The 25,477-nt window shown below is 42.3% G+C and overlaps 1 protein-coding gene across 17 annotated transcripts in view; it reads left to right on the top strand.

Moving 5' to 3' along the window:
* Positions 1–25,477, top strand: part of CEP112 (centrosomal protein 112) — a 551,317-nt gene that overhangs the window by 475,490 nt on the left and 50,350 nt on the right. For 16 of the 17 annotated variants that reach the window (XM_031657708.1, XM_031657706.1, XM_031657712.1 and 13 more), the window contains one exon: positions 22,841–22,930. The exons of the other annotated variant lie outside the window; for it this stretch is intronic. In XM_031657708.1, coding sequence (XP_031513568.1) covers positions 22,841–22,930 — 90 coding nt within the window. The remainder of the gene's footprint in view (positions 1–22,840; positions 22,931–25,477) is intronic. 17 annotated transcript variants of the gene reach the window in all.

The following is a 25,477-nucleotide window of genomic DNA, read 5'->3' as shown; positions in this document are numbered from 1 at the left end:
CAGGTTCAAAGAGGTCACGTGTCTTGCCTCCAACCACGCTGCTAGAGAGAAAGTGGAGCTCCAGGTTCACCACCTACTCGTTGCCACCAATGAGCCATGCTCTCTCACCCAGGAATGCCATCACAAGCAGTTGACTATCATTACGTGAACCCGTTTGTGTTTTGTTTTATGTCACCACAGGAATTAATTAGTTTTTAGACAGAAACACCCAGTTTTCACTTTTCAATGAAGGTTGCCACTTTGGAGCCCAGCTCATGACAGAAAAGACCAAGAGCAGAAAGTCCTTATTTACAAAAGAGCAGAGATGCAGAGTAAGCTGGGACCTGGATGGCCAGCACACTTCTTAAGCTACAGAGAAACCTAGACCTCCCACTGTGACATCCAGCCTGCCACAAGCCTTACCACCAATGCTCTTTTGCCTTCATATCTTCAGTTCCTCTTACACAAGAGGTTTCTGTGGAAAATACCTCTAGGTTTGTGATGAAAACTGACATGAGACTTCTGCACACACAGACAGGTTGGATTGGGAGAAGTTAGCACTGGTGTTAAACATGCCATTTAGGGCAAGGGAAGGCCAGGAAATGAAATATGTATTTGCCTTATTTACTCTCTTGCTGTCTTACACACATACAAATATCATGGGCTTATACCTCACCAAATCCCCAAAAGTATTTCAGGTGACTTAGAGAGATGCATACGGTACAACAGGATAAAAATTAATAAGAAAATCACAGTAAGACAAAAAGATTTGAAAATAATACGAGATCAAGAATAGAATTCACAAACAAAATGCCTGCCATGAAGTCCAATAAAGCTGCTAAAAGGAGAGCTCCATGTTTGGCCTGGGCTTTGTAGCAGCTAAAGACAAGAAGAAATCGAATTTCAGTAGCCCGTGTCCTTACTAGAAACCAAGTCAAGTGCTTAGGAGAAGCACAGCTTTTCTGATGATTTTTCAGCAGAGGATCTAGGTCAGGTTTGTTTTGGAAAGATCATCAGTAGCAATGTAGAAGACATTGCAGAGCAAAGAAAGCTCAGTGGAACAAAAACTGTAAGATGTAGCTGATGTTCTTAATATTCTTACAGGAAAAGCAGTATCAAGTTTCTCAGAGCAATTTTGTATAATGCTGCTCAATGTGGACTGATGGCACACACCTAAAGCACATGCTTCCACCTGGGACCAGATGATGGTTTTGTCCATGAATTAAAATTTGAATATTGATATAGTTTTGCAGTGTCCCCACCCAAATCTCATCTTGAATTATAGCTCCTATAATTCCCACATGTTGTGGGAGGGGCCCAGTGGGAGATAATTGAATCATGGGGGCGGTTTCTCCATATTGTTCTCATGGTAGTGAATACGTCTCACAAGGCCTGATGGTTTTATAAGAGGAAACCCCTTTCGCTTGGCTTTCATTCTCTCCCTTTCCTGCCACCATGTAAGATGTGCCTTGCTCTTCCGCCATGATTGTGAGGCCGCCCCAGCCGTGTGGAACTGTGAGTCAATTAAACCTCTTTCCTTTATATACCCAGTCTCAGGTATGTCTTTATCAGCAATGTGAAAACAGACTAATACAAATATCTAAGAATTGTTGTAACATATATATTGCAAATCTTTATTAATGTTATTAGTTAATTAAAGTAATCTTTTTATTAGAATTAGGCTGCAGATTTGATGTTTTGCTCTCTTGCAAGAACCTGGAATTCAGGCATCTCATTTCACTATGAAGGGGAGATTATTGTTATGTTTGATCCTTATCTGCAGAAGGGAGACGAGAGTGAAGAGGACTCTTCATCCAGCAGGCCAAGAAAAATGCACAGAGACCTGCAACAAAGAGCTGAAGCCGGGCAAACAGGGTGAAACAGACGTTGAGGGATATTCCCAGAGAAGAACAGAATATAACAACTAGGAGGGTGAGGCCAGGAGACACCAACACATCCAGTCCAATCTTAGTCATCGTTAGGGACGTTGGTGTGTGAGGCAGGCACCATAACCACTGCCCTGGGGTTCAAGTCCCTGGGTCAAAGACAAACAGGAAGTAAAAGCACTTTGATGACAGGTCAAAGAATGGTGTTCTGGAATCCTTTAAATATGTCTTGCCTTACATTAAATTGCCCTTAGGAACCATTTAAGTTTCGGTTGAGAATGATCTAAATGGATTAAAACTTTGTCTGCAATTTAAAGTGACTATAGGACTAGAGTGACCTGAAAAATCAAGGCACCCTTCTGAATTTTCACCGAGGGGCAAGAGAAGAACTGCCTCCACTAAGCAGGATTAAAGGAACAGTGGGAGATGAGAGAGAGAAGCTTCTATGATTATACTCAGGGAGTCCTACAGAGCCAACATGCCAGTTTCATATGAATAGGAAACAGACGTGGAAAGAAGGCACTGTGCTAATAGTGGTTATATCTGAATGCAAGGATTATGGAAATTTTTTTTTCCTCTTGATGCTTTTCCATTTTTCTTCAATTAGCCTGTATTATTTTATAATCTGAAGTAAAACATAAATTTTTAAAATTGATATTAGGTCCTAAAATAGGATTTGATCCCTTAGTAGGAGATCAAATGGACTTAGCATTTCAGAAGTTGGACGGGCAAACCATACTAACAGTACATCAACGGGGAAATAGAATTTTTCAGAATTAATTTTGAAAGTCAGATTTCCTAGACCACACTTATTTCAAGAAGACTGGTCATGTAATACAAAAACAAGGGCGGGGGGGTGGTTGTCAGTTTTGAAGAGAAACACTATATCCTAAGCTTTAGATGTTTGGTTTGTGGTGGTTCATTTCAAAGAAGTCATGTTCACCTTAGAGTTTGAGTTACAGGCATGATTCCTTAGCAAAGGAAAGCCTTAGATGAAAGGTGAAGGTTGAACACATTTCAACTACACTGTTAAAATGTCGGCTACACTGCCAAGAACCAGTCTTGGTTTGTGCTTAATAATGTATTTTTGACTATTTGCATTCCTCTGTTAAGTATGCTGGGTGTGTGGAATCACACCAGTTTTTACACAGTACAAGAAGTTCTTTTTTTTTTTTTTTTGAGACGGGGTCTCGCTCTGTCACCCAGGCTGGAGTGCAGTAGCACCAACTCGGCTCACTGAAAGCTCCACTTCCTGAGTTCATGCCATTCACCTGCCTCAGCCTCCCAAGTAGCTGGGACCACAGGTGCCCACGACCATGCCCAGATAATTTTTTGTATTTTTTGTAGAGACGGAGTTTCACCGTGTTAGCCAGGATGGTCTCGATCTCCTGACCTCGTGATCCACCCACCTTGGCCTCCCAAAGTGCTGGGATTACCGGCATGAGCCACAACGCCCAGCCAGTACATGAAGTTCTGATTCATCTTGCAGATTGTCTCTTTGATTAAAGTTACTTTGAAAGGTGTTAAAACAATATTAAGGGGCCGGGCGCGGTGGCTCAAGCCTGTAATCCCAGCACTTTGGGAGGCCGAGACGGGCGGATCACGAGGTCAGGAGATCGAGACCATCCTGGCTAACACGGTGAAACCCCGTCTCTACTAAAAATACAAAAAAACTAGCCGGGCGAGGTGGCAGGCGCCTGTAGTCCCAGCTACTCCGGAGGCTGAGGCAGGAGAATGGCGCAAACCCGGGAGGCGGAGCTTGCAGTGAGCTGAGATCCGGCCACTGCACTCCAGCCCGGGCTACAGAGCAAGAGTCCGTCTCAAAAAAAAAAAAAATATATATATATATATATTAAGAGTTTTTCTTTGTAAAACACGTTTTTCTATTCCTTATATACTACTAGTGCAAGAAGAAAATGCTTATACATTCCTAACAAGAAACTTTAATCAGAAAGATTAAAGATTAAAGAAGGGAAGTGCTAATGGTAATGAATTTGTAAGGTTCAGAGAATAGTAGGAAGGCAAATGTGACTGGACCAAAGTGGAGACAGGTACAAGGAGAGGCCTGAGAGGCATGTGGAAGCCACGCCTTGTAGGACCTTCTAAGCATGATGAGGAGCTTAGATATTCTAAGTGTAATCGTAAGTCGTTGGAGAACTTTGAGCAGGTAAGGGACATGAATGGACAGACCTGACATGTAGAATGTATGGGAGGGAGATGGAGACTGTTATGCTATTGGAGTCATCTTTAGGTAAAAGCTGGCCATGACTTGGACCAAGGAGGTAGTACTAGAGATGGAGAGAAGTGGATAGATTATGCATCTTTTTAAGGTTTTTCTTTATCAAAGACTCACAATTTTCTATTCATCATGTGCTACTCCTAGTGAAAACTGAATGTGGCACGGTAAAGTTTCCTTTAGGGAAAGAAGGGATTCAATGATAACTCCTAAATAATGACTTCCAAAATAAGTGGCTGCTGTATGAAGATAAACCCAGAGGAATGGGTGGAGACCAGAAAGGGGGTTCTGACAATATAATCAGAGAATGTCAGTAAAAATGGCATGAAGTGGACCAAAGTAAAAGAGATTGAATCACAGGGGTTAGTGGCAAATAAACAGGAGCCTTTGGGAGGGAACACGTGGAATAGAAGCAAGTTGTCAAAGAGATCTCCTGAGTTTTTGCCTTGGATAACTTGATGCCTCGTGTGTGTGGTAGTGGTGCTGTGCAGTGAGGTATAGAAACTAGAAGATGATGGGGAATATTGCTCTGGCAATAATGAATTGGAACGAAGTGATCTATGACTGTAGTCATCGTCCAGAGGAAAAGAGACAAGGACAATAGCCATAGGGCTGAAGAGGAGAAATATTTGGAAGGCTGGTAAATGGTTAGATGGCAGAGAAAATTCAAGGGTGCCCTTGCAGTTCCTGATTTGGGTAACTAGGTGAATATAGGTTCCCTTAATCCAGATCTGAATATATACGAACATAATTAGATTGAGGCAAAGGGGTGAGTGGAAGAAGAGGGAAATAAAGTGGGAAAACTGATAATATGTCCAGTTTTGAACCTGTTAAGCCTGGGACACATGTTGTAAATGTCTAGGAAGTAACCGTGTGTATCTTTCTTGATTTTAGGCATTGCACAAAAGCCCCTCTCCTTTTCACCAAGTGTAACTAAAGCCTGCACTCTGAAGTTCACTGTGCTCTGACCTCCTGTTTTCAGGTGTGCCTCCCCTTCACATATTCCAGGTCCTGCTCCATGGACTGCACACCCTTTGTTCAGCACACCCCCATTTTCCTTGTATTTACTTTTGCAAATGCAACTTCTTTGACAGACAATTCTTTCCCCTTTCCACCTTAGGCCTGTCAGAATTGTAGCTATTATTCAAGGCTTTTCCCAAATGCTATTTCCTTCCTGAAGACGTTCCCAATCTCTTTGTGTTTTTCTCATATCATTTTACTGTACATAAAATGTTTGTTTCTTTTGTAGTTTTATTATGAAAATTTTCAGACATACCCAAAAGTAGAGAGAATAGTAGCCTGTCACCTACCTTCAGTAACTATCAAGATTTGGCCACATTTACTTTGTCTTTTCCCCCTCATTCCTTGCTAAAATATTTTAAAGCAAATTCCAGACACCAAATCGTTTCACACTGTGTATTTCAGAATGCCTCTCAGAAACCATGGGCTTTGTCTTACACAGTCACAGTGCCATGGTCATACCTAAGACAGCGAACAATGGTCTTTTAGTATCATCGAGTATTTACTTCATAACTAAGTATTCCAAATTAACTTCAAAGTATCATTTTACAGTTGATTTGTCTGAATCAGGATCCAAACATTACATTTGATTGTTACAGCTCTCATGTCTTTTCAAATCTAAAGCAGACCCTTCCTCGCTTTTTTCCCATGTCATTGACTTCTTGCAGAAATCAGGTCAGTTGTCCTGTAGAATGTCCCACATTCTGGATTTATCTGCTTGCTTCCTTGTGGTGTCATTGAACGTCTTCCTCTGTCCTTCCTTTTTCTTTTTGTTCTCTCAATTGAACACTTAACACACTTACCATGCTCTCCTGCTTTTTGTCCTTATCGCATACTTTCTATGATAATGTAAGTGCCGTAAAAGGTGAGACTATGTCTTACCCAACTCTACCTTCTAATACATTGTACAGACTCAAAAAATAGTATTCGCTTGCGTTATTCAGAAAGAGTTTTATTCCCCTTGCCAAAACATGAACTGAAGCTTATTCTCAATCTGAAGAAATTTACATTAGGAATTAAGTTGCCAGAGGAATCTTCTCAATAATGTAGGTCACTATTTCCTCATTTGCGTTGAAAGAATTACAGCCTCACTTGAAGTGGCACATTCTTATATCTGAAAATTCTTGCAGTTGGGAGCATTATGACACAAATGAAATTTCCATGTCCCTTGCATTATCTCTAGGCCCATACAGAAGTGATTTCAGAAATCAACTGTTTTGTGCATTCAGCATGAAAACTAGGTCACTAATCATGTTTCTGATCAGGAGAACTGAATTTTGCTTAGTCGTTCAGAAATCAAACTGAAAGGCTGACTCTAAAAACACCATCACGTGTATGCTTTGTTGTTGATAACTAACTGCAATCCAAGCTTTAATAACTAGAAGGGAGTGGAAGAAACTTCAAAAGGTTGCATGATAAATGTTTCTGACAATGTGTCAGCTGAACATTAAACAGGATCTTTGTAAATCCTCTCATTCTAAGTGGTTTAAACGGAAAGTTTTAAACTTCTTCCTTCGTGAGTATTGGCTCCAGATACCACAGAATCCTAAGGTTAGAAAAAGAAAAACACTTTATCTGGCGTGAATGATTTCTATCCGTCATGTGAATGTGGGGTGTGAGAGGCAGGCCCACCTGAGGTTCTCCACCTCTGCATCTCAAGCAGTGTCTCTTTCATCGTCTAAGAAGGAGCCATCATTCTATTGGAGTGGCTTCCTTAATAATCTGATATGACCATGTACACACACAAAATTAAGAAAATACAGATGGATAAATATAACATAGTAATACCCTAATGCCGTTTTCCAGATTGTCTCATAATGAGTGGACTGTTGGCCCTCACATGGGTAAAATGAGGTCTAGTAGGACTGGGTAGTTGGAAGAAATGTTTGTGTGCGTGTGTGTATTTTACACATTTTCAAAGAGAAAATGGAAACAAGGGACGTTTCTTCCCATGTGTAACAAAGAACCAAAAACTGGGTGGGTTGAAACAACGAGAAGCTATTATCTCACAGTTCTGGAGGCCACAAGTCCGAAGTCAAGGTGTGGGCAGGGCTGTGCTCCCTCTGAAGGCTCTAGGGAGGAATCCTTCCTTGTCTCTTTCAGCTTCTGATGTTTCCCAGCAATCCTGGGCATCCATGGCTTATAGATGCATCACTCCCATCTGTGGCCCTGTCATCGCAGGGCCAACCTCTTCCTGTGCGTCTCTTCTTGTGAGGACGCCCATCATACTGGATTAAAAGCCCACTCTACTCCAGGGTGACCTCATCTGATTATGTCTGCAAGGATCCTATTTCCAAATAAGACCATGTTCTGAGGAACTGGGAGTTAGGACTTCAACATGTCTTTCTGGAGGATATAATTCAACTCATCACTTTGTGTAATACCCTGTAGTTTTGGCTCCACACTCTAATAGGGAAGCCATCGGAATCATTATGACTGTTGAATCTGTGACACAAAAACTTGTTTTTCTTTTTGTTTTTTGTACATTTTAATTCGTTAAAGACTAAACATCTTAATATTAATAGTAAATCTAGAGCATTTGGGGACACAGAAGGTTTCAGAAGGATGGAAGTAATAGCAGGAGAATGGCATTCTAGATATGATGAAGACAAGACCCACAGAGCTCACAGGGCAATGTGTGGAGCTGGGCCCATTGGTGGCGAGAGGTGGAGGCTGAGAGGCAGAGGGACCTGGGCCATTTCCTGTCTGCAAGACTTCGCAGCTGTGTAGCCTTGATTAGCCTCTAGAAACCTTAGCTTTTCTCTCTCTCTCTTTTTTTTGAAATGGAGTCTCACTCTGTTGCCCAGGCGGGAGTGCAGTGGTGCAATCTTGGCTCACTGCACCCTTCACCTCCCAGGTTCAAGTGATTCTCCTGTCTTAACCTCCCAAGTAGCTGGGATTATAGGCACCTGCAACCGCACCTGGCTAATTTTTGTAGTTTTAGTAGAGACAGGGTTTCACCATGTTGGCCAGGCTGGTCTTGAACTCCTGACCTTGTGATCCACCTGCCTCGGCCTCCCAAAGTGTGAGCCACTGTGGCCGGCCCTTTGCTCTTTCTTATAAGGTGAGGTTTCTACCTCAGAGGGACATTGTGAAAGTCAGTAAAGCTGTTAAAGCCACAGCACAGTGCCTGCACGTTGGAGCTAGCATGACAGCTTTGAGTTAGGACAGCAATCCCCTCTTATGCACAGGCGTTACATTCCAAGATCTCAGTGGTTGCTTGAAACTACAGACAGCAATGAACCTGATGTATCATATGTTTTTCCTGTATATACATACTTATTGATATGGTTTGGCTCTGTGTCTCCACCCAAATCTCACCTTGAATTGTAATAATTCCCACGTGTCATGGGAGGGACTGGAAGGGGGGGTAACTGAATCAGAGGGGCAAGTTTTTCCCATTCTATTCTTGTGATAGTGAATAAGTCTCACAAGATCTGATGGTTTTGTAAAGGGCAGTTCCCCTACACATGCTCTCTCTCTGCCTGCCTCCATGTAAGATGTGCCTTTGCTCCTCATTCACCTTTCGCTATGATTATGAGGCCTCCCCAGCCATGTGGAACTGTGAGTCCATTAAACCTCTTTTCTTTATAAATTACCCAGTCTCGGGTATGTCTTTATTAGCAGCATGAGCATGGACTAATACATTTATTATGAAGTTTAATTTATAAATTAGGCACTGTAAGAGATTAACAACCATAATAAAATAGAACAATTACCACAATATACTGTGATAAAAATTATGTGGTCTTTCTCTTTCTCCCTTTCTCTCTCTTTCTCTCCTCTCTCACAAAATATATTCTTGTCTGTACTGTACTCATCTCTTTTTGGACCACAGTTGACCATGGGTAACTGAAACTAGGGAAAATAAAACCACAGTTAAATGGGGATTCCCATATATTGAGCACAGTAAGAAAGAAGTCCAAATGGATACATGAAGCTAGTTTAGGAAGGGATTCAGAGCCAGGGAAGAAATTTTAACCTTGACAGGATAAGGATGCAGGGTGCAGGATGCTAACCTTGACCCATCCTGCATGCCAGGATGCAGGAGGACACAACTGGGAAAGAGTCTGGAATCCTGGTGTGCAGAAATCAGGACGTAGAGTGGAGTCATTTCAAATAGAAGTTAGGCCAGGTGCAGTGGCTCATGCCTGTAATCCCAGCAGTTTGGGAGGCCGAGGCGGGCGGATCACCTGAGGTCAGGAGTTCAAGACTGGCCTGGCCAAACTCCATCTCTACTAAAAATATAAAAATTAGCCAGGTGTAGTGGCAGGCACCTGTAATCTCAGCTACTCAGGGAGCTGAGGCAGGAGAATTGCTTGAAGCCAGGAGGCAGAGGTTGCAGTGACAGCCTGGGCAACAGAGCAAGACTCCATCTCAAAAAAAAAAAAAAAGAAAGAAAGAAATTGAAGGAATGTGGGCAACTAACTAGGAGGGAGAACAGAGAGAGAGTGGGGCTTACAGATGATTGTGAGATTTAAAACCAGGAACTGGGTAATTGAATGAATGATTTTGTCATTGATCAGCAGGACAGGTGGAAGAGAAGCTGGTTGAGGGGGAAAATTATCAGTTTGGTCTTGGACTTGATAAGTTTGAGATGATGGTGAGGCCACCATATATACACATAAGAGAGACAGTTGGAGATGTCAAATTAGGGACTTGTGTGATCCTGAGTATGGAGATGAGTGTAGGAGTCGTCACCAGGCAAGCCCTACTTAGAGCTGGTGTTTCTGTTGCCCATCAGGCAGGAGAGCTGGATGTCGTGATACGCATTCAAACTCAGTGGCTCTAAAATGGAACTCATGATCTTACTTCCCCAAAACTGTTCCTTCCATGGTTTCTTTTTTGACACCATACTCTAATGGTCAAGCCATTGGCATCATCATTCCTGTTGAATTCGTGTCGTGCAGAAACCTAGTTTTCCCCTTCCTTTCTGTATATTTTAATTCTACTGTGTTCTCTGCCTTAGTTGATGACAGCACCCAAGCCACCTATGCTGAAAGCCTCAGAGTCCTTCTTTAAACCTCCTTCTCACACCTGGCACATTCGTCGCATGGCCAAGCCCTGCGGCCTGTCTTGTGGCTGTGCTGCCATCCTGGCACGTGCACTCCCCCAGGCCCGTCATTTCCTACCATCTCCTATCCAAATCAAGCTCATCTCCCACGTGTTATTGTATGGCCTCCTGATGGCCTCCCAGCCATGGCAGAGTGAACTCCTGAGACAGAGTTTCTTGCATATTTGGTTACACGGTCTGTAAAACTGTGCTTTTTTATTCTTTTCATTTTCAGAGTTTCTAAAGCATTTCTCATTGACCAAAAATTTAATGTCCTAAGCCTCATTCTGTATTCCTGGCCTTTTAACAAATGATCATGAAGCTTACAGGTATATTTTTCTGGGCCTGGTTTTCTCCTGTGTACTGAAAGGGCTGAGTGGAAACGGATCCTTGCCTCTGTCCTGTCCCATAGATTCACCCATGTCTTGCCAAGACTCTGTTAATTGTCCCCAGCAGGCCTCCCTGCCACCATTTTCCACACTGTCACCTGAACATTCATCCTGTATTGTAAATCTGATCATCTTAGGCACTTTTGTGGTTCCCATTCCTACAGGGTAAAATCTGTAGTCCTCCTGGCACACAAAGCCCTTCTAAGCAACCCAGGCAGCCTCTTCTGGTTCAAAGCCACCCCTCTGCTTGGCCATGCCTTCAGTGTAGCCAACACGCATTGCAGGTCTATGCCTTCGTGTCTTTCCCCCTGCGATGGACTCCCCAGGACCACTCTCCTCTCCTCCTGGGAAACCCTCCAGCTCCCACGTTGCCTCCTCAAGGAAGCTCACTGTGTAAACCTTCCCCGGCGTTTGTTGCTTTCCTCCTGTGTTCAGTCGCAATGCTGGTTAAGACTTCTTTTTAGCAGTACTCATGTGGTATTGTAATAGTTCCTTTATAAGCTTGCTGTACACATTAGATTAGATGCTTTTTGAGGGTAATGTTTAGTACCACATCTAGTACATGCTGTATGCCCATAATATAGAAATACTTCCATTAACTTATGAAATTAATGATCCAAAGGACACAGTGTATAGAAAGAAGACTAGAGAGGTAAGAACCTAGTTAGGGAAATATCCACAAGTGAGAGAGAAGAGGAGGAGGAGGAGCAGAAAGCATGTGGGAAGGAGGAGGACAGCATGACAGGGTGGTGTCAAAGGAAAGGATTTCTGGAAGGAGAGCGTTCTAATAGTGCCCAGTGCAACAGAGAGGTCCAGGAGAATAGAGTTGTGGAAAAGGCCACTGGCTCATCAACAAGAGAATCATTGCTGACCTTGCAGAGAACAAGTCTCATAATTAGTTAGAAACCAAAATCAGATCACTGATGAGGAAGGAGTTCACTAATGAGGGAGAAATAAGGGTACTGGAGTCAAACACTTGAGAAATGTGGCCAAGAAAAACAACAGCCAGGTGCAGTGGCGCGCCCCCGTAGTCCCAGCTGCTTGGGAGGTTGATGTGGGAAGATCACTTGAGCCCAGGAGGTCCAGGCTCTAGGGTGCTACGATAACGCCTGTGAGTCACTGCACTCTGACCTGGGCAACATAGTGAGACCCCCATCTCTTAAAACAAACAAAAGAAATGTGGCCAATTTCCTGAAGGGCAGATGGGTAAAGACAACATACCAGTGTAGACGCTGAGAGGGACATAGCAGAAGGGAGAGAGCAGCAGTGGTGACCAGCCCTCTAGAGCGTGAAAGAAAGGGTACTGATAGATGTGTTATTATTAAAAAACAAGAAGGGAGGCCATTTCTGACACTTGAGGGAGCAGACTGGATAAAACTCAGTTATTTTTCTCTAGGGACAGAATGAGAGGAAATATAGCTTAAGGGGGAAAAAAATCCGAGAATTTTAGTAGGAGTACCCCAACTGTTTTTTGGGTTTTTTTTGGTTTTTTTTGAGACGGAGTCTGGCTCTGTCGCCCGGGCTGGAGTGCAGTGGCCGGATCTCAGCTCACTGCAAGCTCTGCCTCCCGGGTTTGCGCCATTCTCCTGCCTCAGCCTCCCGAGTAGCTGGGACTACAGGCACCTGCCACCTCGCCCGGCTAGTTTTTTGTATTTTTTAGTAGAGACTGGGTTTCACCGTGTTAGCCAGAATGGTCTCGATCTCCTGACCTCGTGATCCGCCCGTCTCGGCCTCCCAGAGTGCTGGGATTACAGGCTTGAGCCACCGCGCCCGGCCCCCAACTGTTTTAAATGAAAGGCAACTTGCTCTTTATAGAGTTGGTTAATGTTACCAGTAAATGCTCATTACCGTAGTGTAAATAACACTTTCCCAAGCATTTCAGAGACCACTTAACAAATAATGGCGGGGTAAAGGCTGTTGCTCTTGTGAAGTTCAGAGCCTAAAATGAGAAAAGAAGTTAGATAAATTCACAATAGGTAGAGATCTATAAATATGTTACCATATAGGGAATATAATGACAATGGGAAATAGTTTAATCTGTGTTGGAAATTTTTCATGGAAGAAATGAATCTTAACTTCAGTTTTCATGGAGGAGAAATACAGTCTGGTGGAGAGGATTGGAAATGATACTGCAGGCTCAGGGGATGGCATGTGTGAGTGATTACTCTTTGTAAAAAAATCGAAATTTAAATGAATGGCTTATAGGTCCTCCCTCTTCCCTGGACTTGCGCTGAAGAGGGGTGGTCTGTGAGGATTGAACAGTTAACACTCTGTTCCGCAGAGACTGAACTCAAGTTCCAGTGCTTATCACCCTGGCCAGACAAGGAAATGCCTCTATGATCTTGCAAAATCCTAGCTGTGGTTCTTGAATTTGATCCTAGATTTCTACCACCCGAGATAAGAACTTGTTCACAAGTGAAGCTGTCTCGAGTGACGAGCGACGAAGGTGGGGAAATGTGCTTTGAATTTCCTGAGTAGAAACAGACTGGCCCCTTTAAGAGGAGATGTGGGTAATGTCAGGATGGTCTTTTGTGTGACTAGGAAAACATGAATGAGGTGCGTTAGGAGATTCCGGCTTCCTTAGATCATCAAAGTCTTGAAATAGCATGATTTCTTTTCCTGGAACCCCTGTTAAGACCAGGAAACATTAACTTTTTTAAAAAGTGCATTTTTAGGACCTTTAAAGGAAGTCCTTTAGGAATTTGAAGGACTGAAAATAGGTGAGAGAGAGAAGAGAAAACGCGAACACTTTTGTACTTGAAGAATAACAAACAAGAAAAACTCTTGCTCTGTATAGTGTCCACAGTTTTTTGACTTTTATGTTGAATCAGTAGCCTAATAAGTACTACAGCAACAGCTCATATACAAGTGCCGTTTCTCGTCCGTGTGGTTTGTCGTTTGTCGCAACAACTAAAAAGTTTTCACGTGAAAGGAATTTTGCCTTATGTGAGGAGTAACATTTGTATTGGGTAAAAACCTCCAAAGATCTCTTTTCCTTCACATCAATATCACAAAAGAGACAAAATTATCAGGGTTTTTTTTTTAAGAAAAAAATAAATAAATGTTGCTTGGAATGTGAAAAAAAACGAAAACCTGAACATAAGCCATAGGGGAAAAAAATTATACAGTTCTGCTGTGAATACATTAGTGGCCTCTGCAGTAGTAACTGCGGCTCCGGCTTTAGATCTGCAGCATAACCCGTTTTCCATGACTGTAGAATCACTAATAAAACTGTTTTTTATGGTTTGTTATTCATCCTGGGTGGGTCTGAATGAAGAAATCGCTTTAAAAGAAATCTTGAGTGGCATTTCAGTTGAAGAAGACTAGTTACTTTTGTTAGTAGATTTAGCCTATTTAAAAATAATAATAAAACAGAAACTATAGTGGCCTCTGTAAATAGCCCGCAAGACCACCCAGTAAAAATGTCACGCTGCCGCTGTGTCACTTTCAGTAGCCCCAGATTTATCGCTCCTTGTGTGGATGACAGGGCTTGATCCTCTTGCTTTGTCCTAGTCATTTACAATATGATTTAAAAAAAAAAAAAAAAGTCTGTAAATCTTACATGAAAATAGAGCGAGATTTTACTGCTTTATTTGTGTTTTACCTTAGCCTTCATTTAACAGTAGTAGAAAGAAAAACATTTACTGTTTCGGTGTCAATTTACATTGCAAAAGGAGACCTCATCAGAAATATTATCAGCCCAGTTAATAGATTGAATTGGAGTAATGCTGCTTAAACAAGTGTGGGCATTATTAAGAAGGTAATTAAGGTTTAAATGAGAGTCACCCTTATTTCACCTTTATAATTAGTGTCTCTTCACTGTAGTCACAGCTCAGGCATCACGCCTGTCTGAAGGACCAAGCAGCCAGGGGAAGAGAAGTTTATGTCAAGATTTTATAACTTAACAAATATTTTATGACATACATTTAAAAATCATCTTACATGTTTTAAATGGAAAACAGACCATTACCATGAAAAAATAAACATTGAATTGGATTGTATGTAAATTATACCTCAATAAAAATAAAAATAGGCCTTCCCTTTCTAGTTATCTTCTCCTTCAGTCAAAATATGCACATCCTACCCCCTGGTCTCTTCATTCTGTCTTCAAAACATTCATGGGGTAAATCCTCCCGTATCCCTCCTGCCCACTGAGTGGCGAATGAATCATCTGTTTTCTCCAAAGTAGGATAGTAAATTCAAGCCTCATGAAGGAAAGGATATGATGACCTCATTTTTTTTAAGTGGGACTTTTTTTCTTTTTTCAATGTTTCGACTTTTTATTATGGAAGCTTTTAAACATACACAAAAGTAGGGAAAAGAGTACACAGAGCCGCCGTCTACCTGTCACCCTGCTTCAGCAGTTTCCCGCAGTTTGCCGGGGCGACTTCTTGGCAGCATCTTCAGTATAAATACTCTGGCTTTTTCTTCTTGTTAAAACTCAGCTATGCAGAGCTTGCAGCTCGCAAGGCCCCCTCTCTGCGCTTCACCCAGCAGAGGTTCAGCTGGTTCCTTGTTTCACGGCCACAGACTGTACCCAAGGCCCTAAAAATCCACAACTCTACCGACCCCAGTTTTATATTTATATAGGGCAAAACTTTAATCAACACTCTTTCTGCTTACATATGGTTCAATCCAGTTTATTTTAAATAACAGAACACTATAGCATTCAAGGTTCCCACTTCCCAGAGGACATGTGGATGAACCTACGGACAGAACCAAGGAAAGGATCCATTTACCCTCTGCCCCTTCAGGTAGGGCAGGCCCAGAAGAATGTGCTCATAGACCTCATGATGATTTGTGAAAAGGCCAGGCACTACTAGCATTTTACCAAGACTTAACAACACAGAATGAGGCAGAATATGTGTCAAACACATTACATTTCAACTCAATGAGAACTGCTTTGAAACGCTCTAAAAGGAGACAAGAACCCGACCCTACGAGCTCCATGACAGAAAATGTGTAAGAGAATGTGTCTCTGGAGTCCGCTCTGCTAGGACAGTGTTTCCAGGACCGCTGACTCAGAAGGGTGACTTTTCTACTGCTGATGATTCTGTCTTGATTTGCAAGTGGATTTTTCCAAATTTCTCATACATGGAGTTTTGATAAAGATGGGAAAGTAGAGTTTGAAATTGTATTCTCTGATATGAACTTAAAGTACCGATATTCTGAGCTATAAGCTGAAGACCAATTTGTATGCTTAGACAGCCTGTTGGGAAAAGGGTAGTAAGGTAACAGCTCTTGGGTTGCTGGAATGGAGTTGGCTAAGAAGTGGGCCAAAGGCGAGATCAGAAATCTCTAGAAAGATGTCTGGTCTTGCTACAGTACTACATCTGAAAGCCTCTCTCTGTTATATACCTTGTATTCTGGGAACATTTTAAAAAAATTTTTTTTTTTTTGAGACGGAGTCTTGCTCTGTCGCCCAGGCTAGAGTACAGTGAGGCGATCTCAGCTCACTGCAAGCTCCACCTCCCGGGTTCACGCCATTCTCCTGCCTCAGCCTCTGGAGTAGCTGGGACTTGTGGGTGCCCACCACCACGCCCGGCTAATTTTTGTTTTGTTTTGTATTTTTAGTAGAGACGGGGTTTCACCAGGTTAGCCAGGATGGTCTCGATTTCCTGACCTCGTGATCCGCCCACCTCGGCCTCCCAAAGTGCTGGAATTATAGGTGTGAGCCACCACGCCCGGCCGTGTAAAAAAAATTTTTTAATCATTGTGACATAGTATATCTGTCTTCCAATAAAGTTTTCCTTTATTAAATAACCTTTAAACCACTTTATAATTAAAATGAATTTGTGCTTCATTTATTCATTATTAAAAGGCATGTATCTGCGATCACTTTATTCTTGTTTAATTGACTCAGAACTACAAGAGAAAACTTTGTTTTTTAAATAAGACTCCAAATAATTCCTTAATGCGTAGTTTTACAAGTTAAGGAGTGGCTTGAGCTGAATTATGTTCATACATTTTATTAAAATAACATTGACTAGTTACTCTTTTTTCCCCAAACTCATAGAAAAGCCCTGTACTGTCACAGGTGCCATTCAATGGGCACATTAGCTACCAGGTCTTTTTCCTCACCCTGAGGAGCCCATTAACATGTTCAATTTTTTACACTTTCATTTGCTCTCATTATTTTCAGATTTGAAACAAACAAATCAAATTATCCTACAACGCTCTCCCTTTGAAAGAGTGAGGTGTGCGCTCGTTGTTCTTGTGGAGCTTATTATGTCATTTACATTTTTCTTCTGGAAAGTGTCATTCTTTACTCCCGACCAGGAGAAAGCACTCTGAAAGTCAGGAGCGGTGTAGCTTCCCACAGCCAGCTGACTTACATCATATTTAAAGGCAGATTTAATTGGGAGAAAAGAACTGTCTTTTCAGTAATGATGCCAGTTAACACTGCAGAGTTAGGAGAGGAGGGACAGTTCTGCAGAATAAACAGTTTAACTGTTCAAGTTGGATTTTGTTTTATATTTTTGACCCAGTGTTGGACATTCTATTCTTTAATTATCTTGGGCTTTTCTCCGGAAGAAACTAAAAGTTGTGATTTTGTGTGTGTGTGAAATGTCAAATTTGAAGCTTTTTTGAATAAAGAAGACACAACTTAAAGTCCCTGGTTGTACTTATTGAGCAATTGTGGTCATTTTCACATAGTCCTTATGTCAAATTCTGAGGTTGGAACTCTAATAACCTAATAATTTTTTAGAATATAAAACCAGGACCAGCCGCCAGTATAAACTGTCATTTTCCTTTCATGCAGTACATTTTGACTTTTTTTGAAAGTGAAATATTATTTGGTGACTTTTCAATTTTTTTAACTGATCTTTAATAGTTAACGGAAGTCATTTCTAAATACAACTGCTTTCTCTGATTAACTTTAGAAAGATCACATTTTACATCTTTATGAGGAAATTTTTAAAGGCCTGCCTTTTTGAAAAGCGAATGTAATTTGAATTCCATTTTAATAATATTGATAAAACATAGTCAACTTCATAGTCTGTTCACTATATGAAGTACAGAAAAAGGATCAGATCTACTTCGCTACGCTGCCTTCCTTGGAACTTTCTTTCAGCTAGATTTGCATAATATGTCATCCTAACTTCTCCTCAATTGCCTCCTGCCTATCTGGACTTTCAGCAGCTTTCTGGGCCTCCATCTCCTCCTCTGCCTGTCTGAGTGTGGGCATCCCCCAAAGGGCAGGTTTTAGAGCCTCTGCACCTCTGTCTGAGAGCATGCCCCACTCTTCAGACCCACTGAGCAACGTGATCTGCTAGCTAGGGGTTCTAGCAAGCGCTGACTGCTGTACCGTTATCCCTTGGACAGGGTGGCTCCTAAACACAAAAGCTTATTTCCCACAGCTCTGGAGGCTGGGACATCCAGGATCAAAGCACCAGCAGATTCAGTGTCTCGGGAGAGCCTGCCTGATTCCTAGTTCATTGACACCCATCTTTGTGCTGTGTCCTTTCGTGGTAGAAGGGGCCAGGGACCTCACTCAGAGCTTTTAGAAGGGCACCGGTCCCATTCTTGAGGACGTTCCCTCCCAGAGGTCCTGCCTCCTAATAGCTTTGAGGGTTAAGATTTCAACATATGAATTTGGAGGAGGCACAAATATTCAGACTCTAGCAATAGTTCCTCCTTGAAGTCCCACCAGCACCTTCAGCCCAGCATGTCAGAAAGCACACAGCCCCACCGCTTCTGACTTGTGCTTAGCAAGAATTCACTATTCTCTGGTCATTCCATCTCAAAGCCTTGGGGTGTCTCTGAGTCCCTTTTTTCCAATGTGCTGTCAATGGTTCCACTGCACCCATCCCCTTCTCCATATCCACCACCCTCTTTCCAGGCCTGTTGTCTTTGGCTTTCACTTTTGCAGCATCCTCTTTTTTTTTCTTTCTTTAATCCCATGACTTCACTGAGCAGAACTATTTCCTCAAAACTCAAGAGAAACACACAATTGGGCATGAGTAGGGCCAAATGCTTCTGTGGAAAAAGGAAGAAAGTTAGCTTCTGGCTTTGGCATTTGGGAGATGACAAGTGACTGGTGTGAAGACTGACTCAGGAGAGCAGTGGGGACGGGGGCAGGTGTAACGGGGTATGTAGTGAGTGGGGGAGGATGTGGGATGCCGAGTGTGGCACTCTCAGGGTTCTGCAGGTGAAGGCAAGGAGGGAGAGAAGCCGGGAGGTGGGGAACAACTCTTCATTTAAGGGAAGGGAGAGGCACACCATCTTTCTTTTCTGTGAAATAAAATTAAAAGCAAAAAAAAAAAAAAAATTAAAGGAATATTTTATATTGTAGCAGAAACCAGACAATATATTATCAATTATTATTATTGTGATATGTGTGTGTATGTTCAGAGATAGATATAGATATTTGGAGGATATATTTGTATATTTTGTGTCTCAGGACACATAATCACCTTTGGTTAAATGTGCCACGTGAAGGACAGTCAGAAGCCCTGATGATTGAAGTAAATATCTTTAGGGAGTAGAGTTTAAATGTTTATGACTTCCTTCCACAAACATGAATTCAGTGTCACCTGTGTACCAGGCATTGAGCTGGCTTGTCACTGGGCTTGCAGAAATAAAGAAAGGAGATCCCTGAGCTGCAGTTTCATGCAGACAGTTGCATGCCACCCAGACACGTAAATTAATTCTCTTAAACACTAGATGGATGAAAGCCCAGAGAAGTCCATATTTAGCTCTTGTACAGATCAGGGCAATTACATCATTGAGCAGAGTAGGTGCGGTAGGGACTTCCAGGCAAAGAAAAGAGAAAATCAGTACAGAATGGGAAAGAGGCAGCATGGAGTAGCACAAGCATATTGAATTTGAAGTTACAGAAATGTGTTAAAATTCCAGTCCAGGCCGGACATGGTGGCTCACACCTGTAATCCCAGCACTTCGGGAGGCTGAGGCGGGCAGATCACAAGGTCAGGAGATTGAGACCATCCTGGCTAACATGGTGAAATCCCGTCTCTACTAAAAATACAAAAAATTAGCCGGGCGTGGTGGCACACGCCTGTAATCCCAGCTACGTGGAGGCTGAGGCAGGAGAATTGCTTGAACCCGGGAGGCGGAGGTAGCAGTGAGCCGAGATTGTGCCACTGCACTCCAGCCTGGGTGACAGAGCGAGACTCCACCCCCCCCCCCCCCAAAAAAAAGAAAAATCCCAGTCCAGTGCCTTACTGCTAACCGCATGGACTTGAGCAAAGTAGTTAACTGCATGCAGCCTCAATTACATCCTTTCTAACATAGACGAAATAATACTGGGTACACAAAATTGTCATAAAGGTGAAAAATAAAATCCACTCTGTGGATGATGGCGCCTGTTATTATTGCTGGTAATGACATCTGCACGGCACACCAAGGCTTCCTACGGCACGGCGTGGCTGGAGACCAAGCCAGTTGATGAAGGCCCTTGGATGCTATGCTAAGGAGTGAGAGCTGTCTCTCAGCAGGGCTGGAGTGTTGTTTCAGCATTTTAGTCAGGGAATAACATGATCAGATTTAAGTTTAACAAGATCACTGTGACAGTGGTGTGGGGATGGATTAGAGAGCAGGAAAAAGTGGGGACAAAAAAAATGGATAAATATTCTTCCCGATACAGTAATCATTACTTTCCCCAATTATGCCATAAGAGAAGCTGATGAGATCCTATTTATTGGTAGCTATGAAAGTCGGGAGCAGGGGGAAGGCTACCTCATCAACAAGCACAGGAACTATTACATTCATCCTTTTGGAAGTAGAACACAACAGAATTATAGACAATTCAAGAATGGAGAGATTTCCAAGCTCATTCTCAGACCTGGTTGAATTGTAGATTTATAATCAAGTCTCATATCAAAGACACCCTAAAGCATGCAAGCTCACTCACAAACCATTTCAGACACCCTAAAGCATGCAAGCTCATTCACAGACCATTTCACTTTTTAAATTAGTTCTTAGCCTGGGGTCCATTCACCGATGGGCTTCAGGCAATCTAGGAATGCCCTACAGTGAGAGGCAAAATCATAAAACTATGGTTTTTCTCCTTCTAGGGAGTAACTACTTAGCTTTCATGAGATGCTCAAAGGAGTCTAGAACCTCCCAAAAGATTAAGAACCACTATTTATCTGGACATAAAAAAGACTGGCATTGTGTCGCAGGAATCTTTAATGGACACTAACTTAGCCATTGTGTCTGAACTCCTGTCTCCACCTGGATGTGTAGTAGGCATTTCAAACTGAACCCAGCTGAGGCTGAGCTCCAGCTCCTCTCCCCCAACACCTGCCCTGTCTCTGTGAATGCCAACTGCAGTCTTAGCTCCTCAGGCCAGAATCCCTGGGGTCCTGTTTATTCCTCTCTGCTTCCACTGTCTCGGGGCCATCATCTCTATTTCATCCCTGGACCTGATCCTTCCTTCATCAGCTGCTACCACCTGGCCCCACTCTCCATCTTCCCTTTCCCAGTGTTGCAGTGGCCTCTCCCCTGCTCTCTGCCTCTGCCTTGACCCTCAGTCTGCTCCTCTCAGGCCTCCCCACCCTGCTCCCTGCCTCTCCCCTACTCCCTGCCTCTGCCTTGCCCCTCAGTCTGCTCCTCAGACAGCAATGAAAGCAGCACCGGCTCCCCACCCCCCAGCAGCTTCCTGTCCACCTCTAGGCAAAATCTAAAGCCGTTGACCTGCGAGACTCCATGTGACCTGATGTGACTTGAACCCTCTTATGTCCTTGACTTCACTGCTGCTGCTTTGCTCACTCTCAACAGTGACCTTATGGCTTCCACAAACATACCATCTCAGAGTCATTCCACATGCAGCGGCCACTGCTTGGAAGGCTCTTCCTGTGGAAATTTACATGTGACTTGCTCTCTCTTGTCCTTCAGGTCTTTGCACAGATAGGCCTTCTTGGACCATCTGTTTAAAATTGCAATCCCTGCTTCCTCACACCACTCTAGAATGTCCCCTTCCCTGCTTTATTTTTCTTCTGCACTCATCACAGATATATAATACACTTGCTGTTTGCTTATTGCCTACCTCCACCCCATTATAATCTAAGCATGTGAATGCAAGGATTTTTTTTTTTTTTTTTGAACAGAACAGGGTCTCATTCTGTCACCGAGACTGGAGTGCAGTGGCACAGTCATAGCCCTCTGCAGCTCCAAACTCCTGGGCTCAAGTGATCTTCCTGCCTCAGCATCCTAAGTAGCTGGGACCACAGGTTTGCACCCCCACACCCAGCTAATTAAATTTTAAAAATTGTAGAAATGATCTTGCTATGTAGCCCAGGCTGGTCTTGAATTCCTAGCTTCAAGTGATCCTCCTGCCTTAGCCTGTGGAAGTGCTGGGATTAGAGATGTGAACTACTGTGCCTGACCAGGGTTTTTGTTCTGTTTTATTTGGTTTGGTCTATTTTCTTTCACTGCTATGTCTACAGTACCTATTTCAATTCTTGACATAGAGCAGGAACTCACTAATATTGACTGGATGAATTGAATTTTGTGAATTTGACACCTTTGCTGTTACCACCCCATGCATTCTGCTCACTGTAACTTTCCATGTAGTGTTTCTACAATGACACTGGATTGTTTGAATGGACAATCCAGTGTCATTATAGAAATAGTACATGGAAACTACAAGTTCTTTTTCTAGTTCACCTCTTTACCTAACATAGTAATTGATACAGTGATAATTATTGGTCTTTGTGGTTTCTATTTCCCATATCAACCTGAATTCTATTTCAAACAGCTACTTGGCAACTGAAAGAGTTCACCTCTGTCCATTTCTTACAAATTCCTCAAATTCCATACTATTCTCTCTGACTTTATAAAGAAAGTCATTTACGGCTACTATAATTTATTCAAATTATCATAACATAATTTTGAAAAACGTTATGCTAGTCAGATATTACAATTCCTATCTGTCACAATGATATTCAGAGTGTAAGTGTATCTTGCAGGTGTCCTGAGGGAACCATTTTCATTGCAATCGTGTTATGCTTTATTACATATGCTTTATTACACGCTTGTGGTTCTGCGCGAGAAGGATATGAGACGTTTTAATGTATGATTGACACCTGCCAATTTGTCTGTTTTATAACTTTGAGAGTTTTTGTACTAGGTATTCTTAAGGCAGAAAACGTCTTGGCCTGACACACAAAAGTCTGATATTGTTTGCCTGAATGCTTTGGAACGAGAGTAAGAAACTAGAAATCTGAGGCCTTTTTAATGCCAGTTCATGGTGTAAAACTGTTTTTTCAAGTGTACTAATTATTAATGATATCTTTATTTTATACTGTTTCAGATTTTACAAGATGAATTAGAAAACCGTTCTAATCAGGTGCGATGTGCAGAGAAAAAGTTACAACACAAAGAATTGGAGTCACAGGAACAGGTACCCCCTCCTTTCCTGTTTGACTCTCCTGTTTACTTTCTCTAGGTCAAGAAGTGTGTGCGGCCGGGTGCAATGGCTCACTCCTGCAATCCCAGCACTTTGGGAGGCCAAGGTGGGTGGATCACCTCAAGTCAGGAGTTTGAGACAAGCCTGGCCAACATGGCAAAACCCCGTCTCTACTAAAAATACAAAAATTAGCTTGGTGTGGTGACGGGTGCCTGTAATCCCAGTTATTTGGGAGGCTGAGGCAGGAGAATTACTTGAACCCCAGAGGCAGAGGTTACAGTGAGCCGAGATCGCACCATTGCACTCCAGCCTGGGTGACAAGAACAAAACTCTGTCTCAAAAAAAAAAAAACAGTTTACGCATTACCTGTTTCAGTTATGATGCTTTGGGTGCAAGTAACAGAATATCCCACCCATGGTTGACATAAAAAATAAAGCAGTTTATTACCTCACAGAACAAGAAGTCCACAAGTAAAGCATTCTCATGGCTCTGCCGGTGCTGGCTTCATTCTAGAAACTTCATTCTTGAAGTTTCAAGATGGCTGCAGCAGTGCCAGGCATCCTGCCCAGATCTGCACTATTCGGAGGCAGAAAGGGGCTGCCAGTTTCTAGGGCCTAATGCGTAAGGAAGTCTTTCCCGGAAAGACCCCCTCCCTTTACATGTCATTGGCCAGAGAAGATCACATGCTTAGCCTGGCATACCCAATCCCTGGCAAAAGAACCGAGTATACAAAACTAGCCTAGAGTAATCAGGACCCACATGCTGGTGATGAAACTGGGAGAAGAAGGAAAACTGGAACAAAAAGGAGGGGAAATGGAGTGTTGAGTATGCAGCCAACAGTGTCTGCTGTGTCATCGTTTCAAAATAAATGGATATTATTTTGCTTAGAGGCATAAATCATGTTTTCTTTTAAATTTCAGTTTTCTCCTCTTTCTTTCCATTCTTTTCAAAATAATGTAATTTAACCCAGAATAGTATGGCTATGACAATAGCTAATGACCTATTTTATTTTTAAATGGCAGCATTATTTTCACCAACTCTTCTGGTTATAATAAATTACACTTAGTGGTAATTTTGACAATTTAAAGTAAAAAGTCAACATGTATCAATAGAGACCATGAATCTTGATGAAACCCTTTATAAATGCATTGTCCTCAGCCATTGAGTATAGCATTGCTAATATTGATCTAAGTGCCACCAATCCATTATGTACAGAAACAGTCATAGGAATTGACTGTTTATACTTTGGTTGTAAAACTCAGTACAAGAATGTTGGCATATTATATTAGCTTATTCTGAATTTCAGGGAAGGTGAAACACAAAAGTAAGGCTAATAGGGAAGCTTTTTTTTCTTCTTTAATCTCTGGAGATGTTTACAAACAGGATCCCACGGTAGAGGATTGTACAAAATGATGAAAGTAAGCACCTAATAGATGCTGACTGTTAATACGTAATGAATTGACTTGCCCTCCTATAATTCCTTCCTACTCGCTAATAAACTCTGTGTCATATGTATATCACGTATGTATGTACATATCATGTATATAAGGTATGCATAAATATACACATATACATATACGTTTTATACAATGTCTATGTATAGGATAACAAAATAGAATAATACTAGAATAAAAAATTAATAACTAGGCCGGGCACAGTGGCTCACACCTGTAATCCCAACACTTAGGGAGGCCAAGGTGGGTGGATCAACGAGGTCAGGAGTTCAAGACCGGCCTGGCCAACATGGCTAAACTCTGTCTCTCCTAAAAATACAAAAGTTAGCCAGGCACGGTGGCAGGCACCTGTAGTCCTAGCTACTCAGGAGGCTGAGGCAGGAGAATTGCTTGAACTGGGGAGGTGGAGGTTGCAGTGAGCCGAGATCACGCCACTGTACTCCAGCCTGGGAGACAGAGCAAGGCTCCATCTCAAAAAAAAAAAAAAAAATTAATAATAACTATACCTTATCAAATGCTGACAAGATGACAGAGACTGTACAAGAAATGTTACACATACTGGTTCATTTAATTTTCACAATAACCACGTAAGATCATTATTATCATCTGCGTTTTGTGAATAGCTCGCCAAAATCCAGAGTGGTTGAGTAACTCATCCAAGATCACACAGCAGTAGATCCAAGATCACATGGTAATAGAGGAGTATTCAGATCCATGTTTATCTGAACTCCAAACTTTTGTTCCTTTCATGACAATTCTCAAGTTACATATCTAGCAAAAAGAAACCTGAATAGCAATGATAGAGAAAGTAACTTATTAAGGACGGCAGGCAAATAGACATTGTGTGCCTGCTTCCTGGTAGAGGAGCAAACGCCATTGACTTTCCATGGGCAGAGAAAAGCAATGAGCAAAGGAAGCACAAGCATAGCAGACTTGCCCATCATGTGCCAAGTCAAGGAGATGAAAATGCCTCCTCAGATGGGAGCATGGATTTGTTCATGTCAAATCAGCAGGTCTAATTGTCACTGAAGGTCAACTGAGCCTCATCCTCTGTAGATGACACTTGTAACTAAAAGAAGGAGAAAAG

Source organism: Papio anubis, chromosome 17 (genome assembly GCF_008728515.1).
Source record: "Papio anubis isolate 15944 chromosome 17, Panubis1.0, whole genome shotgun sequence".
NCBI classification, from domain to species: Eukaryota; Metazoa; Chordata; class Mammalia; order Primates; family Cercopithecidae; genus Papio; species Papio anubis.
The sequence above is the reverse complement of the archived record's forward strand: the minus strand, read 5'-3'. Positions and strand labels throughout refer to the sequence as shown.